This window comes from Marmota marmota, unplaced genomic scaffold, assembly GCF_001458135.2.
Source record: "Marmota marmota marmota unplaced genomic scaffold, marMar, whole genome shotgun sequence".
Lineage (NCBI taxonomy): Eukaryota > Metazoa > Chordata > Mammalia > Rodentia > Sciuridae > Marmota > Marmota marmota.
Window position 1 is genome coordinate 81,447,910 of NW_026000026.1, and position 17,119 is coordinate 81,465,028.

A 17,119-nucleotide genomic window follows, 5' to 3' on the forward strand; every position below is an offset into this window, starting at 1 on the left:
TGCTTTGAATGATTACCTCATTATTTTTAGAATTTCAGGAGTGATGTGAATAATCATTGAGTGGGGATTCTCTCTTTCACTTTGCACTTTTGCATAGTTCTAGCTTTTGAGTCTTTAAATTTCATTTGCTCTTACTTTTTTGTTGATTTGAAATAGCAAACTTTTTTTTAACAACCTTTCCTTATTATAAGAGGCAAGAGAGTAAAAAGAGTAAGTCATTGCCTCTATGATTCAGCTTCCTGATCTGTAAAATGACAGTAATAATACGTTGTGGGGAGACATATGTAAAGAACTTGAAAAGGGTTCTCTGTGTTTGTTATTGTTATGAATTTTTCACCACCATTATCATCTTCAGTAGTGAATGATCCTCCCTTTCTTCCCCTTTCCTTCTGTTCCTTTTCCATTTTCTTCTTTCTTCCCCATTATTCTTCCATCTTTTAATTAAAATTTTTTTACCATAGTTTGGATCTAATGTGTCCCCCAAAAACCCCTGTGTTAAAGGCTTGTTTCCCAGCCCATAGTCCTCCTGGGAGGTAATAGTCAAGTTAACTTGGCTATGCTTGGGGGTAAACATGACCACATAGAGCTGCAATAAGAAAACAAATATGATGCCTAATATGAAAGCTTCAAATTAGGAATCAACACAGGGAAATAAGCCAAAGATTCACTTGCAAAGATGACTTAAAGACAGGATATTGGGGTTGGAAAGAAGAGGAAGTTGAGCTTTCACAGAACATCTGATCTATATGCTACACTTCTTTGAACTTACATATTTGTGTTTGAGCTTGTTAATGTTATCATTTTCAACTTGGTTGAATTTCTATAGTCATTCAACATATGATTTAATTTTTTAAATTTGTTTTTGTTTACTGTTACCCTAAAATTGACAATCTGAGTTTGGTTAGGTATAAGATAAAATAACTATATATTTGCTAATGTGAGTGGGAATCATTTTGTGTGATACCAAAGTGATACTTGCAAAGAATCAAAGATTTTTTGAAAATTATGAATAGGAGAAATCAAAATAACCTCATAATTTATGATATATGGTCAGAGTCCTCAACCTGTCCTTTGAAGGTGGCCTATATGCAATGATATCCCTTCAGTTGTGAACACCCAAATACCTTTCAAATACCTTTGCCCACCAAGAGTAGCAGTGTTCCATGGAGAAATGATTGATTCTGTGTCTGATAGAAAGGCTATGAAGGACAAATCCAGAGTATTTCAACTTCATAACAGTTTATTTTGAAAAGCAGACATAATCATAATGAACCAATTTTCAATGCTTTGTGGCTTTTGGTCTTGTGTGAAAAGACAAAGCCACCGTTTTCTTCTGGATCTTTGTAGTTTATAGCTTCATATTTATGTCCATGATCTATTTCAAATTGCATACCGCATGAGTGAAGGGTTAAACTTAAAAATAATTTATTTTGGTATATGGAAACTCTCACATAGTTGTTTTTACATTTTTCTAGAATTATTTGTTGAACAGACTACCTCTTGCCAATTAGATTGTTAAAAATCAGTTGCCATATACGTATAGCTTGTCTCTTCTTATGCCAAAAGTAGTCTTGGTTATTGTCGCTTTATAAGCTACAGGTAATATGAATCTTTCAATTTTGATCTTTGTTTTTAAAAGTTGTTCTCTCTATTCGAGGTATTTTGTATTTACATATGAATTTTTAAAACAGCTTGTCGACCTTCACAAAAATGCTTTTTTTGTGTGTGTGTGAATTTAGTATACAGAACAATTTGACAGGAATTGACATCTTAACAATACTGAACCTTTTAGTATTTAAACAGTTTGTCTCTCCATTTCTTTGGATATTTTGCAAAATCTGCTTATTAGGTCTAGTAAGACTTTTTGTAGAGTTCTTGGGATCTATGAAGAAGAATATGGTGTCTATAATTAAGGACACTTTTATCTCTTCCTTTCTAGATTGCAGGATCTGCCAACTATCTATCTTTTTGCTTTCCTTATTGTACTGGCAAAGACCACCAGTATAATGTTAATTAGAAATAGTGAAAGCAGAGCAGATACTCTTGCCTTTTTTCCAATTGGCAACAAGCATTTAGTATTATTAAATATGATATTAATTATAGATTGTCTACATAAGCCTTTTAACAGTCTGGAGAAAGCTGCCTTTTGTCCCTAGTTTGAGTTTTTACTAAACATACATGTTGAATTTTTGCCAACTATTTCCTGCTTCTATTGAAATAGTTAAATGATTACTTTGTTTCAGGCTACTGATATCATGAATTATACTCACTGATTTTGTATGTTGAACAAACCTTCATTCCTGATCTATTAGGTCATGATGTATCTACTTTCAAAATAGAGCTGGGTTTATCTGCAATATTCTTTTAAGAGTGTCCATGTCTAAGAAAAAGTTTGGTCATTAGAATTTTTTTCCGTATAATGTTTCTGACTGTTTTAGCCTCAATATAATCCTCTTCTCTTTCCTGGAAGAGACATTGTAGAATTAGTATTTCTTTTACTTAAATATTTGGTTGTACTCAAGTCTTCCTAATGTCTTTTAGTATCTTTAGACTGAGTATGTTCTCCTTCATTGCTTGTATTAGGCATTCATATTTTTCATTATTATTATGTACCTAAACTTTATTTATTTTGATGTGTATTATCATGGGATTACTAATTACATTATTTTTTGAATCAACATTTCTGTTTTGTGGGTCCCCCCAACCCCATTTCTTTATTTTGTTATCTTTTCTTATCATGTTATTTTTACTTTCTTGGAGTTTTATTCACAATTTTGTATTCTCATCTATTGAGAAAGATGCTTTGATATTTTCAGGCTTTCTTCTTACCCGATCTCCACTGTTGCTATATATTTTCCTTTATTAGAGATTTAAGTGGAATTGATTTTATAAATGATATGTGATAAATTTAAGATTTTTTTCCTTTGTTTTTACATAGATAATTGAGTCAGAAATAGTATGGAAAAGACTACTTTTCTCCTACTGCTCTAGAGTGCCATCTTTATCATAATTCAATGACTATGGCTAAGAGTTTTTCTAGATTCTCTTTTACCCTTGGTGTATTTGAGTACTCATACATAACACCACATTTTCTTAAATGCTATCATTTTATAGTAAGTCTTAGTCTGATAATTTTCCCAATTTGTCCTTCAAAAGTGTCTTGAATATTCTTGCCATAGACTGTTTCTATACATAATTTTAGAACCAAATTTTAAGATAAAGAAAGCCTATTGGCATTTGGTATGGAATGAATTAAATATTGTAGGAAACTAAATTGATCTAACTTCACTGAGGACTGATAAGGGACATGACAAAGCATATGTGTTAGATACACTGTCAGGAGCAACAACAACATGTGTTGATAAAGAAAGATGAAAAGCATTACATGTTATACAAAACAGAATATCAGAGTAAACTCAATGTAACTACTGGCAAAAATGAATATGTGCTATTTGCTAACTAATAGCAGATTTATAAAAATTACAGCTTTAATTCCATATAACCACAGTTTATTGGAATTTGGTATGGAATACATCAAATATTGAGAGAAACTAAACCAATCTAACTTAATTGAGAAATGTTGAGGGATATGATTAATCATATACACTAGAACTTTGCAGCCAGATGCTGGCTACCTGATAGCTACATGATATTTTTATTATTCAGTAATAAAAGTAACTAATTCTATATAAGTGGGCTGTTCCTTTGGATTTTCTTTCTCCACCTTTAACAATAAATACTTAGGGGGAAAACTAACACCCTTAACATTGAGTTTCTATACTCGTCATTTAAGCCTGTCCTTTATGGAGGTTCTCACCCAGATCAGTCCAACTTTTTCATCAGACATTTCAGCCATGGGGATCAGCTGGGCTGGAAATGTGAAGAAGGTAAGCAGAATTGTACACAGATACTGCCTAACCCAAAGACTATTTCATCTTTGCCAAAACTGCTCTCCTGCAGGTGACCTTCAGCAGGGTTGCTTGTCTAAAGCTGCTGAAGAAGGCATAAGAGTTAGGTAGCAGACATTTATGAGATATCAAGTTCTCCAGGCTAGGTAGGCACGTCTCTTCTCTTACCCCAAGATTTTTTTTTTCCTGTGAACTGTCCTCAGTTCCCAGGTAAGACAATTGGGACTGTAGGGTAAGGGTGAAAAAGGAGCTAAAGAGACACAGGAATAGTTTTTATGTTCAATCACCTCCTCATATATGTTAATGTAGAAAATAAGTGTATTTTAAAATACCAATATATCATAGCAAGAACATAGCCAACAGGGTCAGAGACAGTAAAATGAACCAGTTGCAGAGGTGGGCAATCAAAAGTGGAGTGTTGAAAGTGTAGAGCAAGTTCAAATGTGAAGATGCACATTTGTCTTAGGATTCTGTTGTGTGAGAATAGAAAAAAATAAAAATTAACTGAAAATGTATTCTACATTGTACTTTTATTTACTGATAAGAAAAACATCCAGACAAGTGAAGTAAGCTTGTCTGAATTCACATAACCTGTGAGCAGCTGAGCCAGGACCAAAACCCAAGACTGTACGGCTTCAGTACAAAAGTCTTTCACCAAACTAACTTCCCAGTTAGGGAGAGTAAAGGGGAGAACTTGTCAAAATCCAAGACTTGGGGTCCTTTCAGAGATGCAGTTCAAATTATATGTTTGAGATAGAAAATGCATAAATGTCAACATTACTGAATCAACTCAACCTACCTCTGTACTTTTATACAGGAGTTTTACATGCAGCTTTAGGGCTTAAACACATTAATATAATACAGGTTCTGGGAATTGATGTTTTGTGTTATTTTTTTTACTCAAATGTTCTTCCATATCCTTTATAAAGAATTACTGTATGGTCATAATTATGCCAACCAGATATTAGTGATTTCAATTTCTGATTACATTATTCGGTATAATAAGGAATATGTAAATCAATGCTATTCTGTATACATACTTTATTCTACTGATCAATGAGTTCATAACTTCAAAAATTTTTCACACCATATTAAAAATGCCTTCCCATATATAATTATGTTTGTTGAAAAAGGCATCACCATACTAGAAACATTTAATCCCTAGGAAAATTTTATCTATAAAGATGCTATAAAGATGTTGTCCCATACTCATCAAGTTAATCAGGTTCCTGGTTATTATTAAGGCTAAAGCTAATATTGAAGGCTTTTCTGTGGTAAGTTCATTAAGATTTTATGGCTGTATGAATTCTCTGATGTACAGTGAGTTGTGACTTCTGAATGAAGGCTTTCCCACATATCACACATTGATAGGGTCTTTCCCCAGTATGGATTCTTTGATGTAAAACAAGGTCTGACTTCTGGGAAAAGGCCTTTCCACATTCAGCACACATATAAGGTTTCTCCCCTGTATGAATTCTCTGATGTCCTGGGAGGTGAGACTTCTGAGAGAAGGCTTTCCCACATTCAGTGCACACATAGGGTTTTTCTCCAGTGTGAATTCTCTGATGTCCAATGAGATGTGATTTCTGACAGAAGGCTTTACCACATTCACTACACGTATAGGGTTTCTCTCCAGTATGTGTTCTCTGGTGTATGATGAGCTGTGACTTCCGGGAGAAAGTCTTCCCACATTCAGTACATTCATAGGGCTTCTCCCCAGTATGAATTAACTGATGTGTAATAAGTTCTGTCTTTCTGCTGAAGGCTTCTTCACATTGAGCACACTTGTAGGGTTTCTCACCAGTGTGAATTCTTTTATGTATAATGAGGTGGGACTTCTCACAGAAGGCTTTTCCACATTCAGTACACTCATATGGCTTCTCTCCAGTATGAGCTCTATGATGTATAATAAGTTGTGACTTTTGGGAAAATGCTTTCCCACATTCTCTACATTTATAAGGTTTCTCTCCAGTGTGAATTCTCTGATGTATAATAAGGGGCGATTTCTGGGAGAAGGCTTTCCCACATTCACTGCACTCATATGGTTTTTCCCCAGTGTGAACTCTCTGATGTATAATGAGGGATGATTTCTGAGAGAAGGCTTTCCCACATTCAGAACATTCATAAGGTTTCTCCCCAGTGTGAGTTCTCTGGTGTACAATGAGATGAAACTTTTCACTGAAGGCCTTTCCACATGCACCACAATCATATGGTTTCTTTCCAGTATGAATTCTTTGATGTACAATAAGCTGTGACTTCTTAGCAAATGCTTTTCCACATGTAATACAGACACAGGTTTTCTCCTTAGTTTCAACATTCTGATATTGGATAAGGGATTGTTTATTGCTGAAAATGTTTTCACATTGATCATCATCACAGAGTATTACCCCATTGTGAATTCTCTCAAGATCAGAATTGGACACACTGTGACTAGATAATTTTCCAAAACCCAAACTCTCATTGAGGTTTTTTCTTGAATTACCCTTATAAAAATTTGGTAGGCCAATATTTGGTTTTAAGTTCTTTTCAAATGTATTATATTTGTGGAGTTTTTGTTCTGATATATCTTGTTCTATGTACTCATCAAATACTCTTCCAAATGCATTATATTTATGACCCGATGCCTCAGTTGTTATATTGCTACTGACAAATGTGACTTGCCTGAAAAGTTTGTCTTGATTTCCCTGACAACTCTGCAGCTGGCTATCACGTTGGCAGACTTTTAATATGGAGTAAAATGATCCATCTTTTGTGACTCCTTTCAGTATCTTATTATGGAAGGAAACAGTCTTCAAAATATATGATTGGGAGTTATGAGGGTTACTCTTCCTTTCTAAAAGAAGGAAAGATAAAATCAAAAAGTCATAAAGAACAATTAAAAGAGTCAAAGTAGCAGAACAAATGGATAATCCAACAAAATTGATGAATTTAGACTATGAGTTCATGGTCTGGCATCTCAGAAAATAGTCCAGCACATAATGATTGGGTGAATAGATAAAGTATTGAAGAGAAAGTATTCATATAAAACCTAGACTTCAAGGAGATAGAAAAGAGACTTTGATCTTGACTTATTCTTCCAAGATATTCCTATTTTCCTTGCTTTCTAAATAGAAATTATTTTCACTTTTTGTATTCTTTTTCTTATCAACTATTTGTTATTTATAAATTAACCATTATTCTGCCACCACTTCAAAGAAACTAGGTCTCTTATGTATTTAAAAAACTTTAACTCTCTTCAGTTTTCCTGACTAACAACTAAAACAAACAGAGAAACTCAAGTACTGCTATAGATTCAGTATCAGATTCATACCAAGAATACACATGTGAATTTAACTACTCCCAATAAAATGCCTACTGTATGCATCAAGTGAAACTAGCAAAGTTCTCCCAGAAAAGCCATATCTTATTAATTCTAAGGTTTTATGAACAGCTCTCTTCCAGTTTCCCTTCATCCTCTTCCTTCAATCTCAGCACTTATGTCATTCAGAGCAGTCATAGCTGCATACTCAAAAAATGCCTTTTCAAATTCTGCCACATCTCTTTAGATTCTAAATTTTTTCTGAGTCTTAAAATATAGTAGCTGTATTTGTTGTTTAATTGTGTATTCATGTACCCAGAGGTCTTACCTCTTAAAGTACTTAAACTACTCTTATGTACTTGTAAGGGCTTTGTTTTCTATTGCCTTTATAGCTCTTTCACATCATAAAAGGCATATTTACATAATTTACACACAAATACACAAATATCCATATACATATTTATAAATATGGGGGGGGGATTAAAGAAGAAATAGCTTTCCACTGAAAGGCTCACAATTGCTTTTAGTTATTTCTTAAATGCTTACTAAATGCCTATAATTATTGGTTGAATAAATATTAAATTCTCAGCATAGGAGCAAAGAATAGATTTCAATAAGAATAATATATAAGCCTCAGGCACCAAACAATTAAAAAACAAACAAACTGATATTGCACTTTCCTTGTCTCTCATGTGCATGATTTCCATCTGGATAGATCCAGTTTGGTATTTCTCTCTTTATGATCCATGGATCTTCTCCTTGTTCCAACTTTGAGATGACATCTGGTTTGGAAACTGGATATCCTATTAAATGGAAATCAGGAAGGAACTGGATTGACTGCACTGAAGGAAGAAGAGAAGGTACAATTTCAGGTGTTCTAAAATGAAGTTGTCTATTTAGCCCTCAACAAAGGGATGACCTCCATTTGCAAACATATGAAGGTCATGAAATTCATATGTATCAGGAACCAACTAAACACAGTAACTGATAAAGAAAGGCACTTGCTTATACAACTGGATTATACAGGGAAGCCATACTTACCCATTGAGACCAGATGGCTGAAGTTCTCCAGCATCACATCCCTATACAGGGTCCTCTGAGCAGGATCCAATTGCTGCCACTCCTCCTGGGTGAAATCCACAGCCACATCTTTGAATGATACTAACCCCTGTAATAGTACATTCCTATTCAATGTGAAGCGATCATTTTCATCATTACCACTGTAGTATACAAAACTATACCCACATCATAGTTTTTGAGAGAAACAATGCAAAGCTCTATTTTTAGCAAGAAAAATCAGATCAGGAAAATGAAGAGATAAACCATAAAATGCCTATCTAATATATATGGTAATTTAATAAATGATAAAGATAGCATTCAAGTAACTGGGAGGAAAAAAGATTATTCCATGAATGTTACTGAAATGACTGGTACAGTCAATAGAATAATATTAAAGCAATATGTCATTGGTTGAAATGTTTCTCCTAAAAATAGATATGCTGAACTAACCCCTAATACCGCAGAACATGGCTTCACTTAGAAACAGAGTCCTTGTAGATATAACTAACTATATGAAGTCATTAGGGTTGGATCCTAATCCAATATATTTTATGTCTTTGTCAGAAGGAGAAATTTGAGCAGACAAGGACAAAGGGAAGATGATGCAAAGAGATGCAGAAAAAAAAGTGGCCATGAAAAAGTAAAGGAAAGAAACCTGGAATAGATTCTTCCTTCACAGTCACATAAGGAAATAACCCTGAAGACGTCTTGATTTTGGACTCAAGCCTCCAAAACTAAGGCAATAAATTTATGTTACTTAAGTCAATCAGTGTGTGGTGCTCTGATATGGCAGCCCAGGCAAACTAATTCATTATATCTTATACCTTAGAAAAGATAATAAAATAAGTTGTGATGGAAAAAAATTTAAACTCTAAGATGTCCTAGAGATCATAAAGTCAGAAAAAAGAAAAACTTTTTATTTACAAGTATAGGGCAGAGAAGTCCTTTTGAAATATCAACATTAAAAAAAAAAACAGAAAATAAAAGAAAAACTACATTTACAGAATCATAGAAGACCAGTGCACTAGAAACTAATTAACTGACTCTCATTTTTGTGGGAAAAAGATCTTAGCTTCCTCCAAACCTAACTGCTCTTTTATAGACATGCAACAGCTAGCAATATAATGAAATATACCAACTACAATAGTAACAAAAGATAAGAAATCTCAAATAACAGGTACAACAAGAAATGTGCAGAAAACATTGATGAAGAAAACTACAACAAAGTTGCATGCCATCAAAATAAATGATTTGGGTAAGTAGAGAGCAATATAGTGTCTGGAGGGAAAACTGACTGTGACTTATGTCACCATTATTTTCACAATAGTTGTCATCTAATAGTGAAAAATAATCTAATAGTGGAATGATTTGTTATTATTTTAAGCTACTTTTCAGGAAATTTCCTAAATATTTATTTTCTAAATACTCCATTGTTATTAAGTGTTGCTTTCAGAATGAAAACAAATGAAGTATTGTTTCAAATATCAGCACTTCCCTTCTTCAAAGCCTCTGTGGTTTCCCTCCTGGCACACAGAATTAATCTCATCTCAGCCATCTCAGTTGTAAACTTTTTCTCCTCCCACATCTGGTTCCCTATGCATCACCAAGCTGCCAAGCACTTTGCCCATGACAGTCCCATTTAGTTTCCTATTGTACATATGAGAAAACTGAGAACTATAGTCATTAAGAAACTATTGGTCAAAGATTATACACAGAAAATATGATTGATTGATTAATTTTCAGATTTATAAGATTTACTCTGAGTCACCAGCTTGGTTCATTGCTACTCACTTCAGACTGCCTCCTTGATATGGAAAACATGGTCTTTCAAGTTCTATCACTTCAGTCCCATGCATAGGCAACCTCTCCATGCAGCACTTACCTCTTTAGTTTTTCCTCAAATCCTCAGCTTTCCTAAAATGATTTTGTACCTACTTTTACAAATGCTGCCTCCCATCCTCACCCTATTTCCTTCATAACCCAGAGGTCAATAATCTTTTAAACCTCTTTCCTGCCTCCTTACAAAGCTGTTGGCTCCTCCTCTCTGTGATGACAGCACACTGCTTCCCTGCCTGTTACAGAGCTTTTCTGTGTTAACCCATCTCTTCATGCCACTTTTCTTAGCAGTGCTCTCAGTAAAGAAGAATGCCTAAATTTTCTTGAGATATTCAACAGCTACCCAGTGCCTATGGCATAAATTGAGCGCTTGAGAAAAAATGTGCTGAAAATGAACGAAGATTATAAAATTTAAAATAACTAAAACTCATGGTCAGTTAAAAGTAGTTTTGGGGCTGGGACTGTAGCTCAGTGGTAGCGCACTTGCCTCACATGCATGGCCCTGGGTTTTATCCTCAGCACCACATAAAAATAAATAAATAAAAATAAAGATATTGTGTCCATCTCCTACTAAAAAAAAAACATTTTTAAAAAAGTAGTTTTGTATAGCAGTCGGTCATACTCTTTTGATCTGAAAAGTAGTAACATGAGAAAGATAATTAATGTAGAATGTAGAGGAAATACATTCTTATAGCAAAATGTATATTATAATTCTAGCATTCTGATTGTGCTTTATTAATGATATTCAAGTGCTTAATATACTAAATAGATATATATTTTGTTAATTCTGAGAAAATATGGTATATAATTAGTGAAAATTTATACTTTTGTCATCTGTAAATAATTTTTACAGCTTGGGTGGCTGGGAGAATGGAAATGCCATTTAGAGAAGAAAAGTGACAGAGAATTGGGGCAAGTGTTAGAGGGAGAAAGGAAGGGGAGAGGCAGAAGCAATGCCTTCACTTCTGGATGGTTCAGAAGATGAAGCCCTCTTCCTGAAGGAACAAGCATTTATTCAGCTAATTAAACAGGGTAGTTGGATTTATTGGGCTAATAAAAAAATCTATTCTTATTCTTTAAAGCAGTGCTAACTAAAAGGAATATAAAACTAAAGAGAAAAATTATTTTAGATTTTCTAGAAGTTACATCCAAAAAGTTATTTTTAATAGTATATATTTATCCCTGTATACTGCCTCAAATATCATTTCAATATATAATTAGCTTTAAAAACTATTAAGTGGGTTTTCTGGAATTTTATCTTCAAATTTCAGTACATACTTAACACTTAAAGCATTTTAATTCAGACTAGCCAATTTCAAGTCTCAATACCACATGTAGCCACTAATGGCTACTATATTGAACAATAAAACTCACTGCTCCTGACATCTAGGAAGAAAAATGAACTCATCTTTTTGCAACAGAACTCAGTTGAACTTAATAATACGCAAAAAGACTACTAATGTAAAAGCTGATTTCAAGATTTGACAATCACAATGATGAGATAATAATAGCTAATGCACACAGTAGAAACCATGTCCCAGTTATAGTTCCAAGCATGCTGCCTGCTCACTTAATTCTCACAACAACCCTATGAAGACTACCATCTCCATCGTTACAAATGAGGAAAAAGTTCCAGGCAACCAGGCCAGAAGAAATATTATGCATCTGATAAAACAACAAAGAAGAATGTTATGTACTGACATGGGCAGATAAACAAAATGTATGTGAAAATCTTATACTTTTGTCATTAAGTCGAAAACCAGGTTGTGAAACAAAATGTTCACTATAGCATCATTTTCCCAAAAGGAACATACAAGAAAATAGGAGGCATTAAGATTTGCAGGGTTAGAAATAATAACACTGAATATCTCAGGGAAAGGAGGCATTAAGTTAAATAGACTCTGTTTTTAATTTTTATTTTCTTATTTAGTTTAAAATTTTTATACCATGCAGAAGGCGAATGTTGATAAAAAAAAATAACACATATTTTTAAAAATGGAAGAGCAGAGAAGAAACAATCAAACTGGAGAGTAATCCGACAAATTCTGAAACCACAACAAAGAACACAGAGCACAGGAAGTTTTGCCCTCCAAACCTTTGCCAGTTAAATATAATTTAAGAACTTTTTTTTTTTGAGAGACATAGGTATTTTGGAAGAATATTCAAAATGTATCTGTCTTAAATTATCTAGATTCTACCTCTGGATAAATTAGACTCTAGAAAGTCTTTACAATCATTTTCTCCTCTAAGGCAGGTGTTGACAAATTTTTTGGTAAAGATAACATTTGTGACATTGTAGGCTATCCAGTCTCTGTTGTAACTACTCAACCCCACAACTGCAGCTGGAAAACAGGTATGGATAATGTCAACAAATATGACTGTGCCTCAGTAAGACTTTGTTTGCAAAAAATTTGGAGAACTGGATTTGGCCAAAAAATAAAATCCAAGTGTTTGGCTAAAAAATTATCATACTTCCCATTCTAAAAAACATAATTTTAAGACACATGTACTGGTGCATTTACCAAATGAGTGTTAAACACTGTGTATCTAGAGAAAGACCCAAAATAACCTTTTTTTTTCCCTCTCTCTCTTTTTGTCTTATACAGCAAGAAATATTTTCTTCCCATAGGAAATTGATCTGCTTTAGGAAATGCAAATCATGAAATCATATAACTTATGATGTCTACTTCTGTAAGAAGGGACAGAAAAATTGATATGAATTTAGAAAAACAGTTTTGAGCCAGATTTCTACATATTACTCAGCAACTCTTTCTAGGTCTTGATCATTATTATTTCTACCTTTACCCTAAGCTAAATTTTAAATACTTGTGTTTTTCCATTTGACTGGGTGGAAATCCAAGGTGGTAAATGTTTAAAAAGCAACTTACCTGAGACTTCATTTTCTGCTATCTTCAACAAGAACAGATGCCAGAAAAAACAAAACTGGTCATCAGAATAAAAATTTCACAGTCCAAATCCAGAATGTAGCACAGCATTCAGCATTCTAGAAAACACCACCAGGTGAAGTCAGGTGGGTAATGGTCCACCTTGTGGGAGAAGGTTGAGAAGGTTATTTGAACCTTAGAACTATCAGCAAACACCATTTGGAGAAGGAATCAACCATTAACTTTTATTTGTTTTGCCTTTAATATGATCACAAAAAACTCAAGACAAATTTTTTTTCTTTTTTTAAACTTCGATTCATGTAAGGATATGTGTTCAGTTGATTTACTAAGAGTTGTTCCCCCTGGAAGCCAGCAATTCTACTTAATAATCATGGGTAGTTATCTCCTAAGGGTTCTGATATTTTTTCTAAACCTAGCAAACCCTCTTGCCAAATCAATATTGATGAACTAAAATGTTAATTTTAAGACATTTTCTGCTGAAATTTTTATTGCTGATTTTCAACAGTGCTGTTGTCTGTGTACAAAAATGATAATAAGTTGGATCCACCGATAAAAGGAAATATTCCACAATGCAGGATGGTACAAACCTGGTAAATACATCTCAGTCCCAGGAAGAGTCATGAGTACAGGGCTAAACTGGTTCAGAGCAAGTGGGGCTTCTATGAGAGGGAGACCATTTTATATGGGGTATCCCAGGCTTTATCAAAACAGACCTGGAAGGAAACAAGACAGTTATTCATGTCCTGCAACTCAATAATATGTCTCTTGAGTAAAATATAAGATGATTTCAATGAAAGAGGGGAGCTGAAATTACACTTTCATAATAATCCTCTCTCTTTAGGTTTGTTCGCTAAATGACCATTTCTGAGGAAAGACATGAGGTTATGGGGACAATGGGAGACTGAGAAGATGTGACCAGAGCTTGACTTCTACTCAATAGCTGCCTATGGCTGGAAATTTAATGTAAAGGAGAGCCTTTCTTAGTAAATCGCGGCTACTAGGTCGCCCTGACTCTATCATTGTTTCTTCCAAATTTCGGAACCCCTAGCAATCACATGCTCCATATGGACTCCCCCTTCCTTTAGTCCATAGCCCCCCACCAATCGGATTCCTAAGAGCGATCTAAGTCATTGTACTCTGTTAGCCCTCCTTCACATCATTCCTAACTCCATAGACACCCCGTCATTCCCCAATTGTTAATCAAACAGCTCATCCATCCCTGACTCAGAAATAAACCCAACACTAACGGTACGCACCTCCCACCCAGTGATTTCATAAACCTCCCATCCCAGACCCGGACTGACGCGTTCCTTCCCATTATCAATCCCACCGACTCACTCATCACTGGACACGTTCCTCTTCTGACCCCCAGCTCGATTACTAGGTCCCGAAACGCCCATCACGGCTTAACCAGGATAGCTGTCACATCCATAGTAGCAACTCTCCAGCTTCCTGTCGGTGGGCACCTCACCGGGCTCCCGAGCCTGCGCCGTTCCGTACCAGGCTGCTTTGTTCAGCGGGCAATATGGCTGCTCTCAATTGCTCTTAGGCAAGGGAGCCGCCATTATGAAAGTCAAATTGGTTCCGTACAAACACCGGATTGGCCTGGAACCGGGCTGTACCACCACGCTAGAGAAGTGGGGGAAGAGGATGAAGAAGACTACCACAAGAACAAATGAGCTGCGCATTTTTGCAGAGAGATTTTAAGCGGACACTAGGAAGGAGTTTTATTCTTTTGTTGAAAGAGGAATAATTTAGAACGGTAAAATATTTTCTTTAGCGCATCTACACACACGTGTTTGGAGTCCTCTCCCGGGTGATACCACATTTGGGACCAAAATCTGGGGGTGGAGAAGGGATAAGTAGTCTCATCAAGACTTTAGTTATGCTAATACTAATGATAGGGAATTGTTCTAGGATAAGTGCAATTTATAGTTATATATTTATTTACCATAATAATAAAGTTTGGGGGGCAGAATGAAGGAGAAACAGGATACTTGAGAGTTAGGGAAAAAGAGGCTGAAAAACTAGGACAAGGAGAAGCAGAGAATTTAACTAACCAGCAAAGGAGAGGCAGGCTAAGAAGAGATTGGCAACTGATGAAAGAGAGAGAGAGAGAGAGAGAGAGAGAGAGAGAGAGAGAGAAGGGAGGAGGAGGAGGAAAGAGGGGAGAGAGAAGAGAGAGAAGAGAGATGCAGGGCAAAAAGAAAAGGTGAAGGAGATAGATATGCAGGGCAAAAAGAAATGAGAGGTGTAGGAACAGAAATGGGAAGCTAAGGGAACAGACTGTAGGAGACTGGGAGAGAGATTGCGATATAGAAGAGAGACACTACAAAATAGGGAAAGAAAATGAAGGGAAGTATTATTGAGGATTTTAACAAAATTTTTAGAAAATGTGATTAAAAAAAGAAGAAACGAAACACTTGATGCAAAAAGAAAATACTAAAATTGTTATCTTCACCTTTAGTCCTTACATAGAGCATTTATATGTTTTAGAGATTCACTGTTAGGGGACAGATAGATGAGGACGGTGGGAACATGAGATCAAAAGAATAATTTCATAACATGGACCTGCTATGCTGACCCCTGCATGCTTTCTTTTCTAAGATGCAGTCAACCTGCAGCCTTGCTTGTGTAATTGGACAGTCTATGTCACATTCCTCAGCAAGCTACCTGTTATCTGTAGGAGAAATGCAGGACCCAAATAATGTTGATAACAGGAACCCAAGTAACCCTTAAGGGGAAGACTTTTGTAACTCTTTCATAGACCAGATCATGAAATTCAGGGAGATGAAGATAATTCCTTCCAACCATAAAGCTTGTAAGACTTTATGTTTAAGAATCAGAACCAATCAGCATGAGCCAAGGTGACCTAGAGTTGTCATGACAGCAGGTACTTGAAATTCTGATGTCATCCTGCTTTGAGTCAAAAGTAGAAAGGTGGACCTGGGCAGGACTCTGGAAAATTCTCTGGGATTCCCAATAAAACTGGAGTGCAGGCAAGGCAAGGTGACTCTCCTTTCTGAGGGGATCCAATCTTTTCCTTGAAAGTGTTCCCTTTCCCTTTTCCTATCTGTTCAATAAAGTCATTGCCTGGTACTCTGAGCAACATGTCTGAAATATTTCTGACTTGGTGGCAAGAATCAGGATTTGAAGTGGGGGAGGGATCTTCGCTCTTCCTCAGTTTCCCTGAAGGCTTGAGCCCTGTAACAACTTGAATAGACATGTTTTCTGGCTTTCATATGGGCCACGATTTTTTGCATATAATTAAATAAGGAGCAAGTTTACATTTAGCAATTGTATTTCTCATGTCCAATAAAAAATCTGAACTTAGATAAGAAAGACTTTATTTAGAACAACATGGAATAGGAAAAATGCTCCAATTTCAAAATTCTAAAAGCATCTCAATATCAAACAAAAATGCTCTTTTATAGGGATGAGTAAGAAGAGTTAGCAGGAACTTTGTGGGGGAGGAGGAAAGGGTGGAGGTGTGCAGGTGGCAAAACCAGGGCATTTCAGTGGGAATGGTTGTTATGGTTGTGGGATTCTGAGCATAAGCCGTTAAAGGGGAGGCAGGATGTTCAGCAGTCTAATGCTTTGGTGTGTCTTTAAATTTTCTTGTGAGCCAAAACTTAGGGGTCTGTTAGAGGAGAGAAGCCTGACTAAAATTTGGTCAAGATGGAGAAGAAGATAAGAAATGGCTGATTGTGAGCATGTGATCACTCACTTCAATTTAAACTTCCATAGTTCTATCGATAGTTACTGATTGTGTTTTGTTTAAGGCAATATATGTTTGGGATATCCAGCTGGATCTCTCCAAAGGAGGAACCCATCTGAGTCTCTGTGACAGGTTTGCCAAACTTTGTTCCACAGTGAACCCTGAATCTCAGTCCCAAACTGTCCCAGTTATATACTGAGAACAGTTCTGTCTGTCAAAGGAGTCAAAGAGAGCACAACCGGCAATTCCCCTGAAGGCTGAGATCAGAGTTGACTTCAATTCCATTGTGGATCTTGAAACAACGTCTAAATTACCTCTGGTTCTTCTCAACTGAAGTTTCAGAGCAGGCTTGTTCACCCAGGAACCCACCTAGAGGCAAACCTATCTCATGTCC

At 35.6% G+C, this 17,119-nt stretch overlaps 1 protein-coding gene and 1 long non-coding RNA gene across 6 annotated transcripts in view; one reads left to right on the forward strand and one right to left on the reverse strand.

The window, feature by feature from the left end:
* Positions 1–9,031, forward strand: part of LOC107142924 — a 91,461-nt gene extending 82,430 nt beyond the window's left edge. For 2 of the 3 annotated variants that reach the window (XR_007350648.1, XR_007350649.1), the window contains 2 exons: positions 7,922–8,066; positions 8,830–9,031. This is a non-coding gene — a long non-coding RNA (uncharacterized LOC107142924). The remainder of the gene's footprint in view (positions 1–7,921; positions 8,067–8,829) is intronic. The other variant, XR_007350650.1, reaches the window with a different exon arrangement.
* Znf300 (zinc finger protein 300) lies at positions 1,223–14,595 on the reverse strand. Of its 3 annotated transcripts, none has more exons than XM_048811810.1 (6): positions 14,346–14,595; positions 13,595–13,720; positions 12,990–13,148; positions 8,248–8,332; positions 7,887–8,009; positions 1,223–6,741 (listed from the first exon to the last, which is right to left on the reverse strand). In XM_048811810.1, the coding sequence occupies exons 3-6, from the start codon at positions 12,999–13,001 to the stop codon at positions 5,192–5,194; spliced, it is 1,770 nt and encodes a 589-aa protein (XP_048667767.1). In that variant the 5' UTR covers positions 13,002–13,148; positions 13,595–13,720; positions 14,346–14,595; the 3' UTR covers positions 1,223–5,191. The 3 variants fall into 3 exon arrangements, with proteins under 3 accessions (XP_048667767.1, XP_048667765.1, XP_048667766.1); XM_048811808.1 differs by having other exon boundaries at positions 8,248–8,374; positions 14,346–14,594; XM_048811809.1 differs by having other exon boundaries at positions 8,248–8,374; positions 12,990–13,105; positions 14,346–14,593.
* Between the last annotated feature and the right edge of the window lie 2,524 nt (positions 14,596–17,119).